Source organism: Oncorhynchus keta, chromosome 28 (assembly GCF_023373465.1).
Source record: "Oncorhynchus keta strain PuntledgeMale-10-30-2019 chromosome 28, Oket_V2, whole genome shotgun sequence".
Lineage (NCBI taxonomy): Eukaryota > Metazoa > Chordata > Actinopteri > Salmoniformes > Salmonidae > Oncorhynchus > Oncorhynchus keta.
In genome coordinates, this window is record NC_068448.1 from 72,476,062 (window position 1) to 72,495,181 (window position 19,120).

A 19,120-nucleotide genomic window follows, 5' to 3' on the forward strand; every position below is an offset into this window, starting at 1 on the left:
TTTAGTGTAAACATGAGAAATGTTTAATTTATTACATTTTTACACAAAACATTATTTTACTGTTTGCCGTTTGGAATGAAGTGTTTTACATGTTTCTGTCACAATTCAAATAATATTATTGCTTTTACATGAACAATGCATCTACTTTACTTTCCTCACCTCATTTTCATTAGCGGTTATATGTGAATAGTTGCATTGGCTTAGAAATGAAAGCGTTTGTCTTTAGTACCTCACTGCTTCCATAAACCACATTGCTCCACTCCTGTGCCAAATAACCAACATTTTCTGTTTCACGAGACCCACTGGCTACACGACAACCCTATGAATAACTCGACAGATCAAGGAAATAAGCAGTGCGCGACAGTGAACCAGCACAAGAAAGCAAGGACACAAACAGATTGAATGTAGCACATACAACCTCTACAAGACCAATAAAGCTGCGCCAAGATGTTGCAGTAATGTTTCTGCTGCTCTCTGCCAGCCTCTGTGGCCCTAATTGAAACCAAATGTTGCAGACCTTTAATAAGCATAGCTGAAGACATGAAGAACAAGGGATAAACACAGAGGGCTCGTGCAATAACAACCGGATTCCTCTGTGACACGACTTACAGTACACACCTCGGAGTGGAACACACTCTGGCCTGAAACAGATCCCACCAGACTACCTTTAGACCAATCAACTGTTCCATTCCGGAGTGTGTATAGTAACAGTGTGGTATGCAGTCAAACAACATACTTGTGCTAGAATGATAGAATGAAAAATGTTGACGGTATGAAACAAATCATCTTAAATGCGCCTGTAAAATCAAACCTGTTGTCTGTGAAAGGCTGGCCATCAGTTTTGATTGAATATGGCAGTCGTTTAAAATAACATACACTAAATAGTCAGAAGTATGTGGACAACCCTTCAAATGAGTGGATCCAGCTATTTCATCCACACCCGTTGCTGACGTGTGTATAAAATCGAGCACACAGCCATGCAATCTCTATACACAAATGTTGGCAGTAGAATGGCCTTACTGAAGAGCTCAGTGACCTTCAACGTGGCACTGTCATAGGATGCCACCTTTTCAACAAGTCAGTTTGTCAAATTTCTGACCTGCTAAAGCTGCCCCAGTCAACTGTAAGTGCTGTTATTATGAAGTGGAAACATATAGGAGCAACAACGGCTCAGTTGTGAAGTGGTAGGCCACACAAGCTCACAGAAGGGGACCCCCGAGTGCTGAAGTGCGTAAAAATCGTCTGTCGGGAGCTTCATGAAATGGGTTTCCATGGCCGAGCAGCCGCACACGGGCCTAAGAATACCATGCTCAATGCCAAGCATCGGCTGGAGTGGTGTAAAGCTCTCAGCCATTGGACTCTGGAGCAGTGGAATTCTCTGGAGTGATGAATCACGCTTCACCATCTGGCAGTCCGACGGAGTAGTCTGGGTTTGACGGATGCCATAAGAACGCTACCTGCCCCAATGCACAGTGCCAACTGTAACGTTTAGTGGAGGAGGAATAATGGTCTGGGGCTGTTTTTCATGGTTCAGGCCGCTTAGTTCCAGTGAAGGGAAATCTTAACGCTACACCATTCTAGATGATTCTTTGCTTCCAACTTTGTGGCAACAGTTTGGGAAAGGCCCTTTTCTGTTTCAGCATGACAATGCCCCCGTGCACAAAGAAAGGTCCATACAAAAATGGTTTGTCAAGATCGTTGTGGAAGAACTTGACGGGCCTGTACAGAGCCCTGACCTTAACTCCATCGAACACCTTTGGGATGAATTGGAATGCCAACTGTGAGCCAGGCTAAATCGCCCAACATCAGTGCCTACCTCACTAATGTTCTTGTGGCTGAATGGAAACAAGTCCCTGCAGCAATGTTCCAACATCTAGTAGAACGTTTTCCCAGAAGAGTGGAGGCTGTTATAGCAGCAAAGGGGGGGGGGTCCATCTCCATATTAATGGCCATGATTTGGGAATGAGATGTTTGACGAGCAGGTGTCTATACTTTTGGCCATGTAGTGTATGTTATATAGCTAACAATGATATAATAATTATAAAAACAGTATTTACTATGATTGTCCATTACAACAAAAATAAAATGCCATTTCACTAGAGATTAGATAACATTGATTGCTTGTCTTTACGCGGCTATAGATATATATATATATATAAAAAACTATTTGTCATTGTGACTCTTTCAGCATTAACTATATGAGAATATAAAACAATCAATATATATTTATTCTCTGCTAGAGAACCTATATAAGATATAAAAACAAATTCAAGAGTGAAAAATAATTTGTAAGGGCTAATATTTTACATCACAATATGGAAACATTTTACAAAAGGCTGAGGCACAAGTCATCTTCCTCCGTCAACCTCATCAGCCCATCTGCATATTGCAGACAGTGCCCCCTTGTGGCATTTTTAGCACAGTACCCTAACGTGGCAAGTCCCATTGGCTTTCATTAGAACAGGCAGTTCATGCACTTGACGGCTTTGCTGCCGTAGTCGAGGCACTCTGGGCCGATGCATTCACAGCAGGCGTTATGGAACCAGCGGTACTTGGAGCCGCCCATGGACTCGCAGTACTGCTTGCACTGGCGGATGGACACGCAGTCATCAAAGTACACCACAGTGCACATGTTATCTGTGGAGGGGGGAAGACATGGAGAAATAAGCCTTTGAATACAACAGGCAAATATTAGCAATAACATGCTTAAGCAATATATTGTAGTCTTCACTTAACTTTTATGACAATACTCTAAAGCACAAAAGAAGCAAAGTCCTGTTAGTCCACCTCTATGTATCGTATCAAATTTATTTAAATGTATATATATATTTTTTAATCACAAAATGAAAGTCCACCTCCTCCATGTGACCTTCCATAGTTTGAACTATTGTGCCACAAGTATGTGTTAGCCAGCTGAGCTAAAGCCTAGTAGAGCCTAACCTCTTGATAGATATGCATCATCCATACTATGCTATAAAGGGCTGCATGCGTATGGCTTGATTTAAGCCCATGTGTTCATCTCTGCCGCCCCACACTCATCCCACCTCATAAGGTTGAGGGCATCCCCCACTGCTGGAGGCCTGACTAATGAGCGTGTTTTCCCAAAGGGAAAACAGATCTGGGTCACAGGTTCACAGAGCGGATACGTAAGGAGCTCGCTCACCCCCCCGCCACAGATTCCTAGTCAATTAGAATCACTAGGACCAGAGGCTGAGGAGAGGACAACTGGAGCGGATGCACATGAAAGTTCACTAGGCCAGCAGCAATATACTCAATAATTTACAGGGCTGCTTGGTTTTCAAATAGCGGCCTGCTAAAACCATCAAACGAAAGCCAAGGCCCTGAGATCTCATAAGCTTTTATGGAGGGGGTCGAGCCACAGAGCTCAGTTCAAAGCAGCCTTAGCCATGAGTTCATTATAGCTTAGCCCTCCCCTCCTAAAATAATATGGTCCCTGCCAGGGGGATGAGTTAGGGAACTCATGGGGGTTCCCTAAAACAGTGTGTTGGATCAAAGTCCATATATTTAGAACTTATGGTTTGCCCAATCTGCCCAGGTTAATACCCCTAAAGCCAATTGGGCTGTCCTGATTTGTTATGGGACACACACACACACACACACACACACACACACACACACACACACACACAACCAGTCAAAGGTTTAGACACACCTACTCATTCAAGGGTTTTTATTTTGACTGTTTTCTACATTGTAGAATAATAGTGAAGACATCAAAACCAGGAAATAACACATATGGAATCATGTAGTAACCAAAAAAGTGTTAAACAAATCAAAATATGTTTTAAATTCTTTAAAAGTAGCCACCCTTTGCCCTGACAGCTTTGCACACTCTTGGCACTAGCCTTTTAAAATGATAAACGTGGATTAGCTAACACAACGTGCCATTGGAACACAGTTGCTGATAATGGGCCTCTGTACGCCTATGTAGATATTCCATAAAAAAGCAGCCGTTTCCAGCATTATTTGTATTTTTTTTAACCTTTATTTAACTAGGCAAGTCAGTTAAGAACATATTCTTATTTTCAATGATGGCCTAGGAACAGTGGGTTAACTGCCTTGTTCAGGGACAGAATGACAGATTTGTACCTTGTCAGCTCAGGGATTTGAACTTGTAACCTTCCGGTTACTAGTCCAACGCTCTAACCACTAGGCTACGCTACCGCCCCACATTAACAATGTCAATTTGATGTTATTTTAATGGACAGAAAATGGACAAAGTGTGCTTTTCTTTCAAAAACAAGGACATTTCTAAGTGACCCAAACTTTTGAACGGAAGTGTATATATAAATAAAATAGTATATTGAAATGTGGAATCTTCAGTCTGTTTTGCTGGTGAACTGAGTTTAATACTCTGATAACAGGCACCTGCACAAGACTGTATGATGTGTCTATGTTTTATTCTCTTATTAAATGAGTACACAACAGCTATTAGCATCCCCATAATTCAACCCCCTCACCCCTCCCTACCTTCAGTACTTTGGGTGTTATCGTAGCTGGCGTGGATACTGTTCCCAGGCAGGGAGACATTTTGGTGCTGGTCCTCGATGGTCTCCAGGAAAGACACCAGGTTCTCGTGGTAAGATAGTTCCTCGGCCACGGGGAAGGACACCACCATCATGTTGATGGGCGCTTCGCCCTCGGTGAGGGCGCGGAACAGTGAGGGGATGGGTCGGTAGAGTTCCTCCACCGTGCTTTTGGAGGTAGCTGGAGTGTCACTGTAGTTCCTAGGGTTACACATCCCTGTGAGGGGAGACAAGAAACAAGATAGTAAATATTGAAATAAATAAAATGACAAATGACTGATAATCAGTAAACCACTATTCTTCTCGTTCAAATTACCTTGACTAACCTGTACCCCAGCACACTGACTCATTACCCCCTGTTTATCCTCATTATTGTTATTTTATTGTGTTACTTTTTACAATTATTTATTTTTACTTTAGTTTATTTAGTCAATATTTTCTTAACTCTATTTTCTTAAAACTGCATTTTGAGCTTGTAAGTAAGCATTCCACGGTAAGGTCTACCTGTTGCATTCGGCACATGTGACAAATAATATGTGATTTGATACTCAGCATTCACTGTCTGATGGATGCAATATCTTCAACAACCATTGAATAAAGGACATAGACATGGAAGGACTTGAAGCAAATGATGATGCAAAAATCAAATACCCATCCTCATTAACCTCATCCATTCTGACACCTCATTAACCTCATCCATTCTGACACCTCATTAACCTCATCCATTCTGACACCTCATTAACCTCATCCATTCTGACACCCCATTAACCTCATCCATTCTGACACCTCATTAACCTCATCCATTCTGACACCTCATTAACCTCATCCATTCTGACACCCCATTAACCTCATCCATTCTGACACCTCATTAACCTCATCCATTCTGACACCTCATTAACCTCATCCATTCTGACACCGGTTCTTGTTTCCAATATGCTCACAACTGCACCTACCCACACAGTCGCAGCACTCCTCCCACAGTGTGCCAAGACAGAGCATACACTCTTTACAGCACGAGCAGTTCCCATCCGAGGGCCTGCACTGACACAGCTCCTGTACATCACAAAACACACAGTCAGGACTGATAGGAGAGACATTCTGCAACAATCTGGTATAATCCTTCTATCATGTTGTGCACAGGTGTGTTAGTAACACTCAGACAATGCAGTAGCCTCAGTCAGGCTTCAGTCGTAACATGAGGAGAGCAAAAACAACATAAGAGAGTTTATTTATCTTGGTGTGTATCGAGCACATCATAGTTGATACAACGCCAAGAAAATAAACCATATAATATCCTGTCCCCATTTAGAAATCACTAGGGAGAGGATTTGTGTGTGCGCGAGCGGTGACTGTGTGTGTGTGTGTTTGTTTTACTGCGTATGCTTGAGGTTTCCACCGGAGTGAGTGGGCCGACCTCAAGTTGCCTGTTCTGTGACTCCTCCAGTGCAGAGCGGTTGAAAGGGAGAACAGAGGTTAAATTCCAGATGTGCAAAAGGATGGCGCTAACTGAGCCCACAGTCAAGTGTGGTTGTGGCAGCACCTTGCCTGACAACTCAAACTGAATTCTCCCGCTGCTCTACGTTCACTACATACTTCAAACTGGGACCACCATAAATGACTTCAATGATGGCAATGTCAAAATGAGGGGTGTTGTACAAAACAAATCAGAGTATCAAAGCCAATAAAAACGCTGTTTTACCCACGTGTGTTCTGGCTCTGGACCAATCGGAACGGTTAGAATGTGGTTGCGTTCTATAAATCATCGGAGAGGTACGCCAGACTCATTGTGGAGAAGAAACTAAAGTCTGTGAAGTAACGTTTGGCTGGCACAAGGGAGTTTGGGTAGCCAGGCAAAGACCAATGCCCAGGGAAGGTACACATATATACAGTACCAGTCAAAATTTTGGACACACCTACTCATTCAAGGATTATTATTATTTTTTTACTATTTTCTACATTGTATAATAACAGTGAAGACATCAAAACTATGAAATAACACATATGAAATCATGTAGTAACTCACATGAAATCATGTAGTAACCAAAACAGTGTTGAAGAATCTCAAATATATTTGAGATTATTCAAAGTAGCCACCCTTTGCCTTGATGACAGATTTGCACACGCTTGGCATTCTCTCAACCAGCTTCATGAGGTAGTCACCTGGAATGCATTTCAATTAACAGGTGTGCCTTGTTAATTTGTGGAATTTAAATTTCTTCTTAATGCATTTCAGCCAATCAAATCAGTTGTGTTGTGACAAGGTAGGAGTGGTATACAGAAGATGGCCCTATTTGGTAAAAGACCATATTATGTCAGCTCAAATAAGCAAAGAGAAACGACAGCCCATCATTACTTGAAGCTCAGTCAACATTTCAAGAACTTTGAACGTTTCTTCAAGTGCAGTTGCAAAAACCATCAAGCTCCATGATGAAACTGGCTCTCATGAGGACTGCCACAGGAAAGGAAGACCCAGAGTTACCTCTGCTGCAGAGGATACGTTCATTAGAGTTACCAGCCCCAGAAATCGGCAGTTAACTGCACCTCACAGAGTAACAGACACATCTCAACATCAACTGTTCAGAGGAAACTGTGTGAATCAGGCCTTCATGGTCGAATTGCTGCAAAGGAACTACTACTAAAGGACACCAATAATAAGAAGAGACTTGCTTGGGCCAAGAAACACGAGCAATGGACATTAGACCGGTGGAAATCTGTATTTTGGTCTGATGAGTCCAAATTTGAGATTTTTGGGTCCAACTGCCGTGTCTTTGTGAGACGCAGAGTAAATGAACAGATGATCTCCGCGTGTGTAGTTCCCACCGTGAAGCATGGAGGAGGAGGTGTGATAGTGCTTTGCTGGTGACACTGTCAGTGATGTATTTAGAATTCAAGGCACACTTAACCAGCATGGCAACCACAGCATTCTGCAGCGATAGCGCCATCCCATCTGGTTGCACCTAGTGGGACTATCATTTGTTTGTCAACAGGACAATGACTCATCACACCTCCAGGCTGTGTATGGGCTATTTGAGTAAGAAGAAGAGTGATGGAGAGCTGCATCAGATGACCTGGTCTCCACAATCACCCGACCTCATCCCAATTGAGATGGTTTGGGATGAGTTGGACAGCAGAGTGAAGGAAAAGCAGCCAACAAGTGCTCAGCATATGTGGGAACTCCTTCAAGACTGTTGGAAAAGCATTCCATGTGACTACCTCATGAAGCTGGTTGAGAGAAAGCAAAGCTATCATCAAGGCAAAGGGTGGCTACTTTGAAGAATCTCAAATATAACATATATTTTGATTTGTTTCACACTTTTTTGGTTACTACATGTGTTATTTCATAGTTTTGATGTCTCCACTGTTATTCTACAATGTAGAAAATAGTCAAAAAGAAAAACCTTTGAATGAGTAGGTGTGTTCAAACTTTTGACTGGTACTGTATCTCCATTGGCTATCTCATGTACAGCCAAGGTAGACTAGGCTAAATCCTTTGAGGACACTGTGCAGCTGTAAATTGAAAACCTTCACTTCATTGTAGCCCTGCCAACTCAGCAAGTTCTCTTTTCTTTTTTTGTATCTCCCCTCTCTGTTAGTTGAGGGATCCCAGCAACGGTCATGGTTTAATGTGCTTTTCCAGTAAAAAGAGAATACTGTGATCACAGCAGAGAATTCAGGTTCGTGTAAAATGACTTCAGACATACAGAGGAAATGCATAGTGGGAGGTTAATCACATTTTAGATGAACACCAAGGAGTAAAATGTTGGCATAATATTGTATGGTAGTCGAACTTTACTCTGAAAAGACAACAATCCCTTATAGAATTTGCATAGAGTTATCTCAACGTCAACGTTATTAGTGAGTGAACCTAATGCCTTTCGGAAACGTCACACTAAGCGCCTCGCCTTCTTAATTGAGTGATGCCTTTCCAAAAACGTTATGCTAAGAGTTTAGCCTTCTTACCTGAATGAGACATTTGCTGACATCACTGGCACAGAGAGCCTTGTTGCAGGCTGTGGTCATGGAAAGTCCCGAGAGAAGGAAAATAAGTGCAGTGGATAGTAAGATTTGAGTAGACTTCATTCCGACACGCACGAAACAGTAACCTGAACCGACAAAACAGAGACAGACAATAACTTAGAATGTACCCCTTATTCAATGAGGTAACACAAGACGTCATACGGGCACAGACATACTAATAAAATACAGGAGGTGTCGTGTCAAGGAACCATCCCTTTGATTCCATTGTTATGGTAAATGACCCGCTTGCTTCAAAGGAGCATCATTCCTTTTTCTACACAAACCCAAAGTCATCAAACCCATTGCAATGCAAAAAGACATTGGTTTCTCGCTTGCTGGCAACTCAATTCTAATAAAGGTTGCTGCGCACTGTCATTAAAACATCTGAATACGTTTCAAATACATGTTCAAACGTTGTATACCTATTACGGTAGTCTAATTCAATAATAGCATGTTTATCATTCCAGTAGTGCAACACTAAGACTTCAGGGTTACATAAGGAAGGAATGTTACATTTTATCCTAAAATTAAACCCTTTGGATACATTGTATGAAAAGTCTGACACGTTTCAGGCTCCGTTTATGGACGAGCCTCGTGTTTTGAAGAGGCAAATACGCTACCCAAAGCTATAAACACCTTTTCTCAACATTAACTAACTAGGAAGAAAGAAGGATGGACTTTTTTTGTCTTGGTAAAGAACCCACACCAAGAAACCATAGAAGTAGTAAATAAACTTACCTTGCCCAAAAGTCGATTCTTGCTCCAGAGGTGAACGTTTCTTACCTTTGTTTACCTCTACTTTTCCGAATTAAAGCATGTTCTTCTGTTCTGATGGCGTGACTCTCCCCTCTGGCTAAACAAAGCAGACAGTGGTAGGCAAGCGCCTTAAAGAAACAGTTACCATTTCAGGCTGCAGGCACAGTAGCCCCGCAGCTCAGGTGAACCCGAGCCAAGACAACTATGTCTGCTGGCATCATATCATATGCCATTTCTACTTGTCGTGTGTTGATCTGATTTGTTTAGCTATATTCCCCACTGTACATATTTATTAGATTGTTACTTAGTAAATAGTAGCGTTTGAAAGATAATTCTGATCAATTCACTGATCACATTCACTGATAATGATAGCCAGAAGAGGACTGGGCATCACTCTGAGCCTTGTTCCTTTCTAGGTTGCTTTCTACCTGGCCAGTGTGTTTCTGCCTCTGCATTGCTTGCTTTGGGCTTGGTATCTGTTAAGAACTTTGCAACTGCTGATGTAAAAAGGGCTTTATAAAATAAATGTAATGACCAATAATATTATTCATTATGTAGTCTATATTTAAAAAAAAATAATCGTTTACAATATTGAGAAATTAAATTGCAAATTGTAGGCTAGACTATGAATTAATAAATTAATAACTGGATATTTCATAATGCATTGCGAATAGTGATGAACGAAGACTAGGTTACTTTGGTTTACTTTATGGCACGCAATGAAAATAACCTTATTGTTACATTGTTGCCGCTTTTGTGCGCAGTAGCTGCAACACTTTGTCGCGATGTATCGTTATATAAAGAAAAGGCAACTCACGGGATTCCGTAGTCAAACCCCGATGACGAAAGAGTCTCCTGAAACCAGTAACGCCAGCACCCAGAGCTAGCTACAGCAACATTTCACTATATTTTAGTCAGTAGTATGTTTAATACTCATCGTTGAATTACATTGTTAGCTAGTTTGGACCAGATGGCTGCGAAAATCAACGAGGCGCACGACCACATTGCCAAGGCTGAAAAATAGTAAGGAAATCGTGCTAGCTAACGTTAGCCAATTTAGCTGTAATTGCTTTTGAGCATTTTATTTCAGTAGGTAGCCAGTTCCATAGTATTAACTAGTCTATATTGTAAATATACCTATTTACAACACAAGTAGGAAGGAAATTATATTTCTAGTTCAGTATATGCTATTTATCTAGCCACTCTATACAGGATTGGAAGCCAGTTGAGCTGGCTGGCTAACGTTAGTCTCTTCCTGCGCTGCAGTTATTCCTGACAGTATCACTGCATAAATAATAGCACGTCCACATCTGTATTAAACCCTATGTTAAATCCAAATAGACAACCCTGGTGTTATCTTTTCACTGAATATAATGCCTCCTCCCCCCCAAAGTTTAAGGACCAGTTTCATGAAATGGAAGCCTGACTATGACAGTGCTGCATCAGAGTACGCAAAAGCAGGTATTGTATTAAAGGCTATTTATTATCTTATTCAATACACCTGAAAACATGTTCCCTTCGACAACGACTGGTGAGCACTAGCCAAGTAAAACTACGTTTAATAAAACCTTTATTTTATGTTCCACTCAACTCTGTTGATGTGATGTACATCATGGAGTTTAGTTTTACTTGGCTAGTTGGGCAATAACACACAGTATTATGATGCTAGATTGCACTTAATGTTGCTCAAGTTGTCCAATGACATAGCTATTTATTATAAACTGGGTGGTTTGAGCACTGAATGCTGATTGGCTGACAGCCATGGTATATCAGCGGTATACCACAGGTATGACTAAACATTTATTTTTACAGCTCTAATTAAGTTGGAAACCAGTTTATAATAGCACTAAGGCACCTCAGGGGTTTGTGATACATGGCTAATATTAGGGGTGCAACTTTGGTTTTAGAAGTGGGGGGACATTATTATTATTATTATTATTATAAAACATTTTTACCCAGTTGGATAAACACTGCAAATAGCCTACCTGACCACTCGGAGGAGTCCACATGGTCCTAAAGCACACTGTTGCCTCGTTTTGTATCACATTCCAATGATAAAACTGGGGGGGGGTGCAATTTCAGAATGTGTGGGGGACATGTCCCCAGAGAAAGTTGCGCCCCTGGCTAATATACCACAGCTAAGGGCTGTGTCCAGGCACTCTGCGTTGTGTCGAACGTAAGAACAGCCCATAGCTGTGGTATATTGGCCATATACCACACCCCCTCTGGTGTTATTTCTTAATTATAAATGCCTAATGAAGCATTCCCTCCTCCATCTTCCAGCTGTTGCCTTTAAAAATGCCAAGATGCTTGAAGAAGCGAAGGAGGCATACCTGCAAGAGGCAGAAGCCCATACCAACAACAAAACGTATCCTTTCAATGCTCACTTCCTATAGCGGGCTAGGCTTATCACCTCAATTTTAACAACCATGAATGCTTTCGCAGTAGTCTTGGAAATCGCAGACCGAGGCCATTGTTAATGTGGGTCTGCCTAGAGAGACTACTTTCACAGGGTTGTTTGACAGTGAATGTAGGGATTTTATATGCTACATTTGAACAGCATTGACTACAAATCTCATATAAACATCAATGTTTTCTTTAACTTAACTAAATGTTCAGACTATTCCATGCTGCCAAGTGAGTATGAAAGATATGTCTCATGTAATGCTATTCATAGAGTCCAGATGATGTACAATAGACACTGGTTGGTCTACTTTTGTCTGTATTGGATGTTGCTAAGGAGACATTTCTGTTGCAGAGCACTTGAAGCAGCTGGTATGATGCTTAAGGTTAGTGTTTAATGTGATAAACAGTATCTACACTCATACATTGTTATCAGACGTCGGATCAAATTTGCTGTTATTTTTATTCCATAGTTTTAACTCTTTTGTTGCCCACTTCAGGATTAAAGCCATTGTTGTTAGTCAGACATTTGACACACGACTACTGTTTTAGTTTTACTATTAACTACTTACTGAAGCTAATCATTGACAGACATGTGTCTGGTCTATACCGTCCGCAGACTGTTTGACGATAAGAGGCGTGTCTGTACATAAAGACACGCCCACTCCGCCACCTCACAGCCAGTCAGGGTCAAGAGAAAGGAAGACGAGGAGGAAGCAGAAGAGTAAATTATCTGCGTCACAAATTGCACCTTATTCCTTATCTAGAGCGTCTCCCTGGTCAGAAGATATTGAACCTTTATTTAACTAGGTAAGCCAGTTAGGATTTACCTAGAGGCAGAACTACATATTTTTACCTTGTCAGCTCGGGATTCGATCCAGCAACCTTTCGGTTACTGGCACAACGCTCTAACCACTAGGCTACCAGCCGCGCCTAGTAGTGCACTATCTAGGGAATAGGGTGCTATTTGGGACACTCCTTTGCCATCTGGGCTCAACACGGTGCCTTTTAATCCCTGGGTGGTGTTCATTAGACACAGAACTAGACAACAGAAGTGACGAGAGGTTCTGCCTCCATTTGTCCAATGAGAATGTTCACTTTTGCGTTCCCGGAAAACATTTTTTCTGCCCTGTTTGTGCTTATTGGACTTATGGTCCCAGTCTGCCCCTAAGTCAGTCATCATTTACCCACAATGCATCAAGGATGTGATCCGCTCAATAGTGCACGTTGGGTTTAAATCTCTCTAGTAATTGAATTTCTATGGATCCTCCTATTTTACCAGAACAAGCCCCACCCAACCCCTAATGTCCTTCTTCTCTCATTGGTCCATGTCTTTGTGACCTGTTGTGGGTAGCCAATCACCTTTTTTTTTTGTGTTACTGAGTTTTATGTGCCAGTAAGATTCTATGCTGATATCTAGATGAACAGGTACGTTTGTGGGGGGTTTTCAATGTGGGGATGTGTGTGTGTGTGTGTGTGTGTGTGTCATAAGGTGAATGCACCAATTTGTAAGTCGCTCTGGATAAGAGCGTCTGCTAAATGACTTAAATGTAAATGTAAAATGTAAATGTGTTTCTCTCCAGGACATGCAGAGGATACCAGAGGCTATCCAGTACATTGAGAGAGCAAGCATGATGTATGTAGAGAACGGCACACCAGACACTGCAGCCTTGGCCCTCGACAGAGCTGGAAAGTACGTAGCCAATATTGATCATCATAGATGGGCTCTAGAAAGTAATTCCCTGTCATCATTGGCATGTCACTAAATGTATTGATGATGCTGATACTTGGTTTTAGTCCTTGTTTTGATGCTCTTTTCTTTTTTTTTTTTTTTTTAGTTAAAAGGCGTACCTTTCTTTTTTTTGTAGGCTAATCGAATCACAGGATCTAGCAAAAGCAGTGGATCTGTACCAGAAAGCTGCATCAGTGTTTGAGGTACAGCTATATGAGTTCAGTATTTGATACTACGGAAGACCAGAAATCATTGTGTTGCTTCCATGCCACTTCCTCGGTTCAGGGTCACATTTGTAGGGATCTCACTTATTGCATGGCACTTATTGCATGGCAATATTAACACAGTCCTATTTTATATTCAATACATTATAATGTTGTAATGCAATGTGATCAAATCAATTGAAGCAGTATTGATATGGTGAATGCATATTTCTGCAGAACGAGGACCGTCTACGTCAAGCTGTGGAGATGCTGGGGAAATCATCAAGACTGCTCGTCAGGCAACACAAGTAAATTCTCACTTGCTTTACAGATTTTTCTACATGTCCTACTCATTCCCTACCCGCTAACTGTGTTTTTGTCCGTCAGGCTTGATGAAGCAGCAGTGTCGATTCAGAAGGAGAAGAACATGTATAAAGAAATAGAGAATTACCCAACGTGTTTTAAGGTGCGTTTTACTTATTGAACCTGATTAAGAAAATTGACTGTGTGTTGAAACCAAATTGTTGCCTGTGTATTTGCTTATCTCCAGAAAACCAGTGCCCAAGTGCTAGTCCACCTTCACAGAAATGACTTCGTAGCAGCAGATAAATGTGTTCGAGAGAGTTACAGGTACTGACTTAACTTTTACATTTTTATTTATTTAATTTTTTACCTTTTATTTAACTAGGCAAGTCAGTTAAGAACACATTCTTATTTACAATGACTGCCTACCCAGGACGACGCTAGACCAATTGTGCACCAGATGTGATACAGCCTGGATTCGAACCAGGAACTGTAGTGACACCTCTTGCACTGAAATGTAGTGCCTTAGACCGCTGCGCCACTCAGGAGCTATAGTTTCAAATTAAGCAATAAGGCCAATATACCACAGCTAAGGGCTATTCTTACAAAAGGTGGAGTGCCTGGATACAGCCCTTAGCCGTGGTATATTGGTCATATATCACAAACCCCTGAGGTTCCTTATTGCGATCATAAACTGGTTACCAATGTAATTAGAGCAGTAAAAATACATGTTTTGTCATAGTTATATGTTACATGTTATACGGTCTGATATACCATGGCTGTCAGCCAATTAGCATTCAGGGGTCAAACCACCCAGTTTATAATTAAAGATAAATAGGAAAGTAGTTTTTGACTTATGTTTGATTAACCATTACTCCTAGTCTGCCGGGCTTCAGTGGGAGCGAGGACTGTATTGCCTTGGAGCAACTCTTGCAGGGCTATGACGAGCAGGATGAGGACCAAGTGCACCGCGTCTGTAACTCGCCCTTATTCAAGTATATGGACAATGATGTGAGTGTGGTGCCTAGAGCCTACTATGTAACCAACGTTTATTTCAAAGCATGTCATCACAACGTTTGAGTGTCTACTCTTAAAATTGGTGTTCAGGGGTGTGTTTAGTAGTCGGATTCCGTTGAAAAACATTTAGTCTGTTACAAAATGTTTCACAAACAAAAAACATTTACTCTAGGAAGAAAATGGAATGGAGGGAGAGGGACCTTCTTGAATTTGTCGAATAGAAACACTTTTTTTTGTTGCAAAATATTTTCCTTTGGACTAAACAGTTTCCATTGCAAAACATTTTGCAGCAGAATCCGATTCATGAATACACCCCTCTTTACTGTCTCCTTTGATCACCTTTAAGGACTTTAAAAGGTATGGAATCATGAGCTGTCCTTTCTATATGAAAACTCTCTCCTAGCCACCCCATAGATGCATTTCCAGGCTAGGCTGAGTAATACAAAGTCAGAGAAGTAGTTTATTAATAGACACAATAGCAGTCCAACTGCTTTTTAAAATGTTATTTTTTTTACCTGCGTCACCCCTCTAGACCCTGCTTGCTTCTTGTTTTTGTATGATTTATCTTTTCAATTATCATAATATTTGGGAAAAACCTCTCCTGATCTATTTCTGAAACACCTGATTCAAACCAACCAAGGGTTTTCTTATTCATTAATTAGTTGAATCAGCAAAAACATGAACCCACCCAGCCAGGAACTGGGTACTCAAAGAGAGATTTGGAATACACTCTTCTGAGAAACATACTGTAGAGACCACTAACTTGCCTTAAACTGAACAAAGTGCCAATGGTCTTGCAGTATGCCAAGTTGTCCGTCAGCCTGAGGGTTCCAGGGGGTGGTAAGAAGAAGAAGGCGCCAGCTGCCGATGCTGCAGAAGGAGGAGCAGGTGCCGGAGAGGCTGACGAGGATGAGTATGCCGGTGGGCTATGTTAGCCACAGAACCTGGACTTCCTGTCTGGACCAGAACACTTCCTGTTGCCTGTTAGGAGGGGAGTTTGAATCTTCCACAGCCTGTCCTCTCATTCTGAGCATGTCAGGGAGCATGTCTGCCTTACTCTCCCATCTCCAGAATCCAAGCAACAGCTGCAGGCACTCGGACCATCAAGCATAACGAGTTATGCTCAGAACAGTAACATAAGCATGGTAACGTCGGTGTGGAAAATAATCACATACTACTCAATGATTGAATATATATTATTTGTCCCTTTTTGGGTTTACTGTGATTGTAAAATATTGTTTATTTTGCTGCATTTATTGTGATATAAAATATTATATTGCTTTTGTTGCCTCAGTGGATTGATCAGTGATGTTTTTTATCTTTAAATCTACAACCGTATGCAACAAGATACACAGTGTGAAAATATAACTTACAATCTAAAAATGCTGTGCCTCAATGATTGATGTGTAAAGGGGGGTGAATCCATTTCTATAGTATAAAGTGTTAAACAGCTATTTCAGTTGCTATTGTCTGTGTGAAGGCTACACTCATATATGGACTCAAATGAATGCTGAGAAAATAATATAGTGGGTAATTTAGTATAAAGTGATTTATTTTTTTGTTTTGTCAGGATTTCAGAATGCCTTTCCAGTTTTCATATGGCTATGCTTTTTAACCAACTGAAAGATAGAAATGATGATTCCTGTTTACAACTAATCTTAAAATGTGTGTCAAGTATTGTGGAGCATGCCGGCTGGATGTTTGTGGCATGCCCTCTTGTGTTTTTACTGAATAAAATGGCAGCCACATTCTCAACATTCAGCTTTCAAACATGTGCTTTATGCTCAGGTCGCTGAACCACAATAACACCACAAACTGGATTCCTTACACTATGGAGGTGCACAGACATTATGTATCTTCTTTCTCATGACAAGAAAACAATCTATTCACTTACACCTTGTATTGCATGGATTTGATCACATTTTGGTTGACCATGTGAACTTGACACTAACAATGTAACAAAAAAAGGGGGGGGGGGGTTTCAAGCAATACAGGTTACACGCTTAAAAAAGAATGGCTGAATTGACGCCCTCCTATTCTAAAATCACAGGTCTTCATAGGGGTTCCATGAACATGGACGTACTCCATGATATGATAGAAATACTCAGTGAACATGAACATACTCCATGATATGATAGAAATACTCAGTGAACATGAACATACTCCATGATATGATAGAAATACTCAATGAACATGAACATACTCCATGATATGATAGAAATACTCAATGAACATGGACATACTCCATGATATGATAGAAATACTCAGTGAACATGAACATACTCCATGATATGATAGAAATACTCAGTGAACATGGACATACTCCATGATATGATAGAAATACTCAGTGAATATGAACATACTCCATGATATGATAGAAATACTCAGTGAACATGAACATACTCCATGATATGATAGAAATACTCAGTGAACATGAACATACTCCATGATATGATAGAAATACTCAGTGAACATGAACATACTCCATGATATGATAGAAATACTCAGTGAACATGAACATACTCCATGATATGATAGAAATACTCAGTGTTCATCACATCACTGTTTTTCCCTTTTTAGTTTCTCCTAGGTGTCCTACAGGTAAAAAAAAAAAAAAAAAAAAGTATTCCCGCTCTGGTGAGATGATATACATTTCCTGAGAACGACAGCTCCACTGATTACTCTTCAGAAACATCACAATAACGGCAACAAAGTATCTTAACTTGTTTTCCATGTCCCAACCTCTCGCTGTTGTCTTGCCGGAAAAGTCAAAGCACATCCAGTAGGCTACTGTAAGGGAAAATATCTTGGACAATACAAGTGGCTAGTGTCTCTGTCGCTGCCCCCTTCTCTTCCGTGTAGCTCAAGATAACATGTCTGTTCAAGTTCACAGCCAACTATCTGGACAGTATATTGCACAACCCATGGTTCATGTTTCCCAATAGGAAAAAGGCCAGACGTCTGTGTCATCTCTAACACACTGACTGACTGATGGCTGCAAATCTTTAGAGATGCACTTAAAGAGTACAAACAAGCAACTACTTCTGCAGTCATATTGTTTCACTGTAGGCTCGATAGGGAGATGGTTCTTATCACAGTCACACCAAAAGACAGGGAGCGCAACAAGCTAGCTTGGAACTTCCTGCTGGATTGTGCTTTTAAAAAAAAAAAAATCTATCATTCTGAGACTTCATGTCTCTGTCGCCTACTAGGTGGCTCTCTCACTTTGTTTTCTGGTCCCTGGTCCACTTGATCATAGTCTCTGGTGATCGGTATAGGAAGATGAGCTTGGCATACAGGTCTTCCTCCAGTTCCAGCTCGCCCGTCTCTCTGACCAGGAAGATGTCGGTACACAGCTTCAAGATGCGGTCCACGGCGGGCAGCTCCTCGAACATGATGGAGTGCGAGATGCCGCTGAAGAACTCGCGCACAAACTTTCCGATGACGAGCACCACCGAGGCGTAGAGACCCATGATCCTGTTGGTGAGCGACGTAACACATTATATAAGCCTTGTAATTATACATTATAAAGGCTCATACGTGCCTATAACAAGTAATAAACCACTATACATGCAGGATCCCTTTTAGAAAGCAAGACCAGGGTTGTGTCCAGTAGGCACAAAACAATATCTTGAAACAAGGTGGTACTACCTGACCTTAAACAATAAGAAATGCTCATTTTCATTTTTCGCTGCTTAATGTTTTACTAAGGTGTCTCTGACTGAAAACAACCCAAGTCACACTGTCAGATATCCCTCCACTCACCCATATCCTGCCAGGAAGCCCAGACTGGGCGGGCTGACTTTGTCACTAAACACGTACAGCTGGAGGCCCGCCTCTCTCTTCTTCCCAACTGCCGCACCCCTCATCTGGATCTGTCCCGCCGACGGCTGGTCTACAATCCACCACTCCTGGATCTCTCCACTGCTGTTGTGGGTTCTCTCCAGGGCTAGCAGGATGTTCTTGTAGCTATTGTCTGAAAGGGAGATAATATCATTAATGCTACATCAGCAGTCAATAATAAGAGGGGGATGCTTCAGTTTGAAACAGTGTCAAAATAAGAAATGTAGAAGTGTTAATTTCACATACAATGTAAATCTGTCTATGAACATATATTCATTCTATTTGAAGTCTATTCAAGG

At 41.2% G+C, this 19,120-nt stretch overlaps 3 protein-coding genes across 6 annotated transcripts in view; 1 reads left to right on the top strand and 2 right to left on the bottom strand.

Moving 5' to 3' along the window:
* On the bottom strand, positions 1-9,498 carry LOC118372617 (twisted gastrulation protein homolog 1-A-like). Of its 2 annotated transcripts, none has more exons than XM_035758551.2 (5): positions 9,303-9,498; positions 8,508-8,650; positions 5,501-5,600; positions 4,492-4,764; positions 1-2,637 (listed from the first exon to the last, which is right to left on the bottom strand). In XM_035758551.2, the coding sequence occupies exons 2-5, from the start codon at positions 8,625-8,627 to the stop codon at positions 2,456-2,458; spliced, it is 675 nt and encodes a 224-aa protein (XP_035614444.1). In that variant the 5' UTR covers positions 8,628-8,650; positions 9,303-9,498; the 3' UTR covers positions 1-2,455. The 2 variants fall into 2 exon arrangements, with proteins under 2 accessions (XP_035614444.1, XP_035614443.1); XM_035758550.2 differs by having other exon boundaries at positions 9,348-9,490.
* A 631-nt stretch (positions 9,499-10,129) lies between these two features.
* LOC118372616 (gamma-soluble NSF attachment protein-like) lies at positions 10,130-16,735 on the top strand. Its single transcript, XM_035758549.2, has 12 exons — positions 10,130-10,343; positions 10,714-10,781; positions 11,604-11,688; positions 11,940-11,957; positions 12,079-12,109; positions 13,307-13,416; positions 13,592-13,658; positions 13,896-13,966; positions 14,046-14,124; positions 14,209-14,288; positions 14,843-14,972; positions 15,779-16,735. The coding sequence occupies exons 1-12, from the start codon at positions 10,291-10,293 to the stop codon at positions 15,911-15,913; spliced, it is 927 nt and encodes a 308-aa protein (XP_035614442.1). The 5' UTR covers positions 10,130-10,290; the 3' UTR covers positions 15,914-16,735.
* Positions 16,736-17,082: 347 nt separating this feature from the next.
* The window catches only part of LOC118372622 (piezo-type mechanosensitive ion channel component 2-like), a 213,790-nt gene continuing 211,752 nt past the window's right edge, over positions 17,083-19,120 (bottom strand). For all 3 annotated transcript variants that reach the window (XM_052483863.1, XM_052483862.1, XM_052483861.1), the window contains 2 exons: positions 18,744-18,954; positions 17,083-18,455 (listed from right to left, as the gene is read on the bottom strand). In XM_052483863.1, coding sequence (XP_052339823.1) covers positions 18,200-18,455; positions 18,744-18,954 — 467 coding nt within the window. In that variant the 3' untranslated portion in view covers positions 17,083-18,199. The remainder of the gene's footprint in view (positions 18,456-18,743; positions 18,955-19,120) is intronic.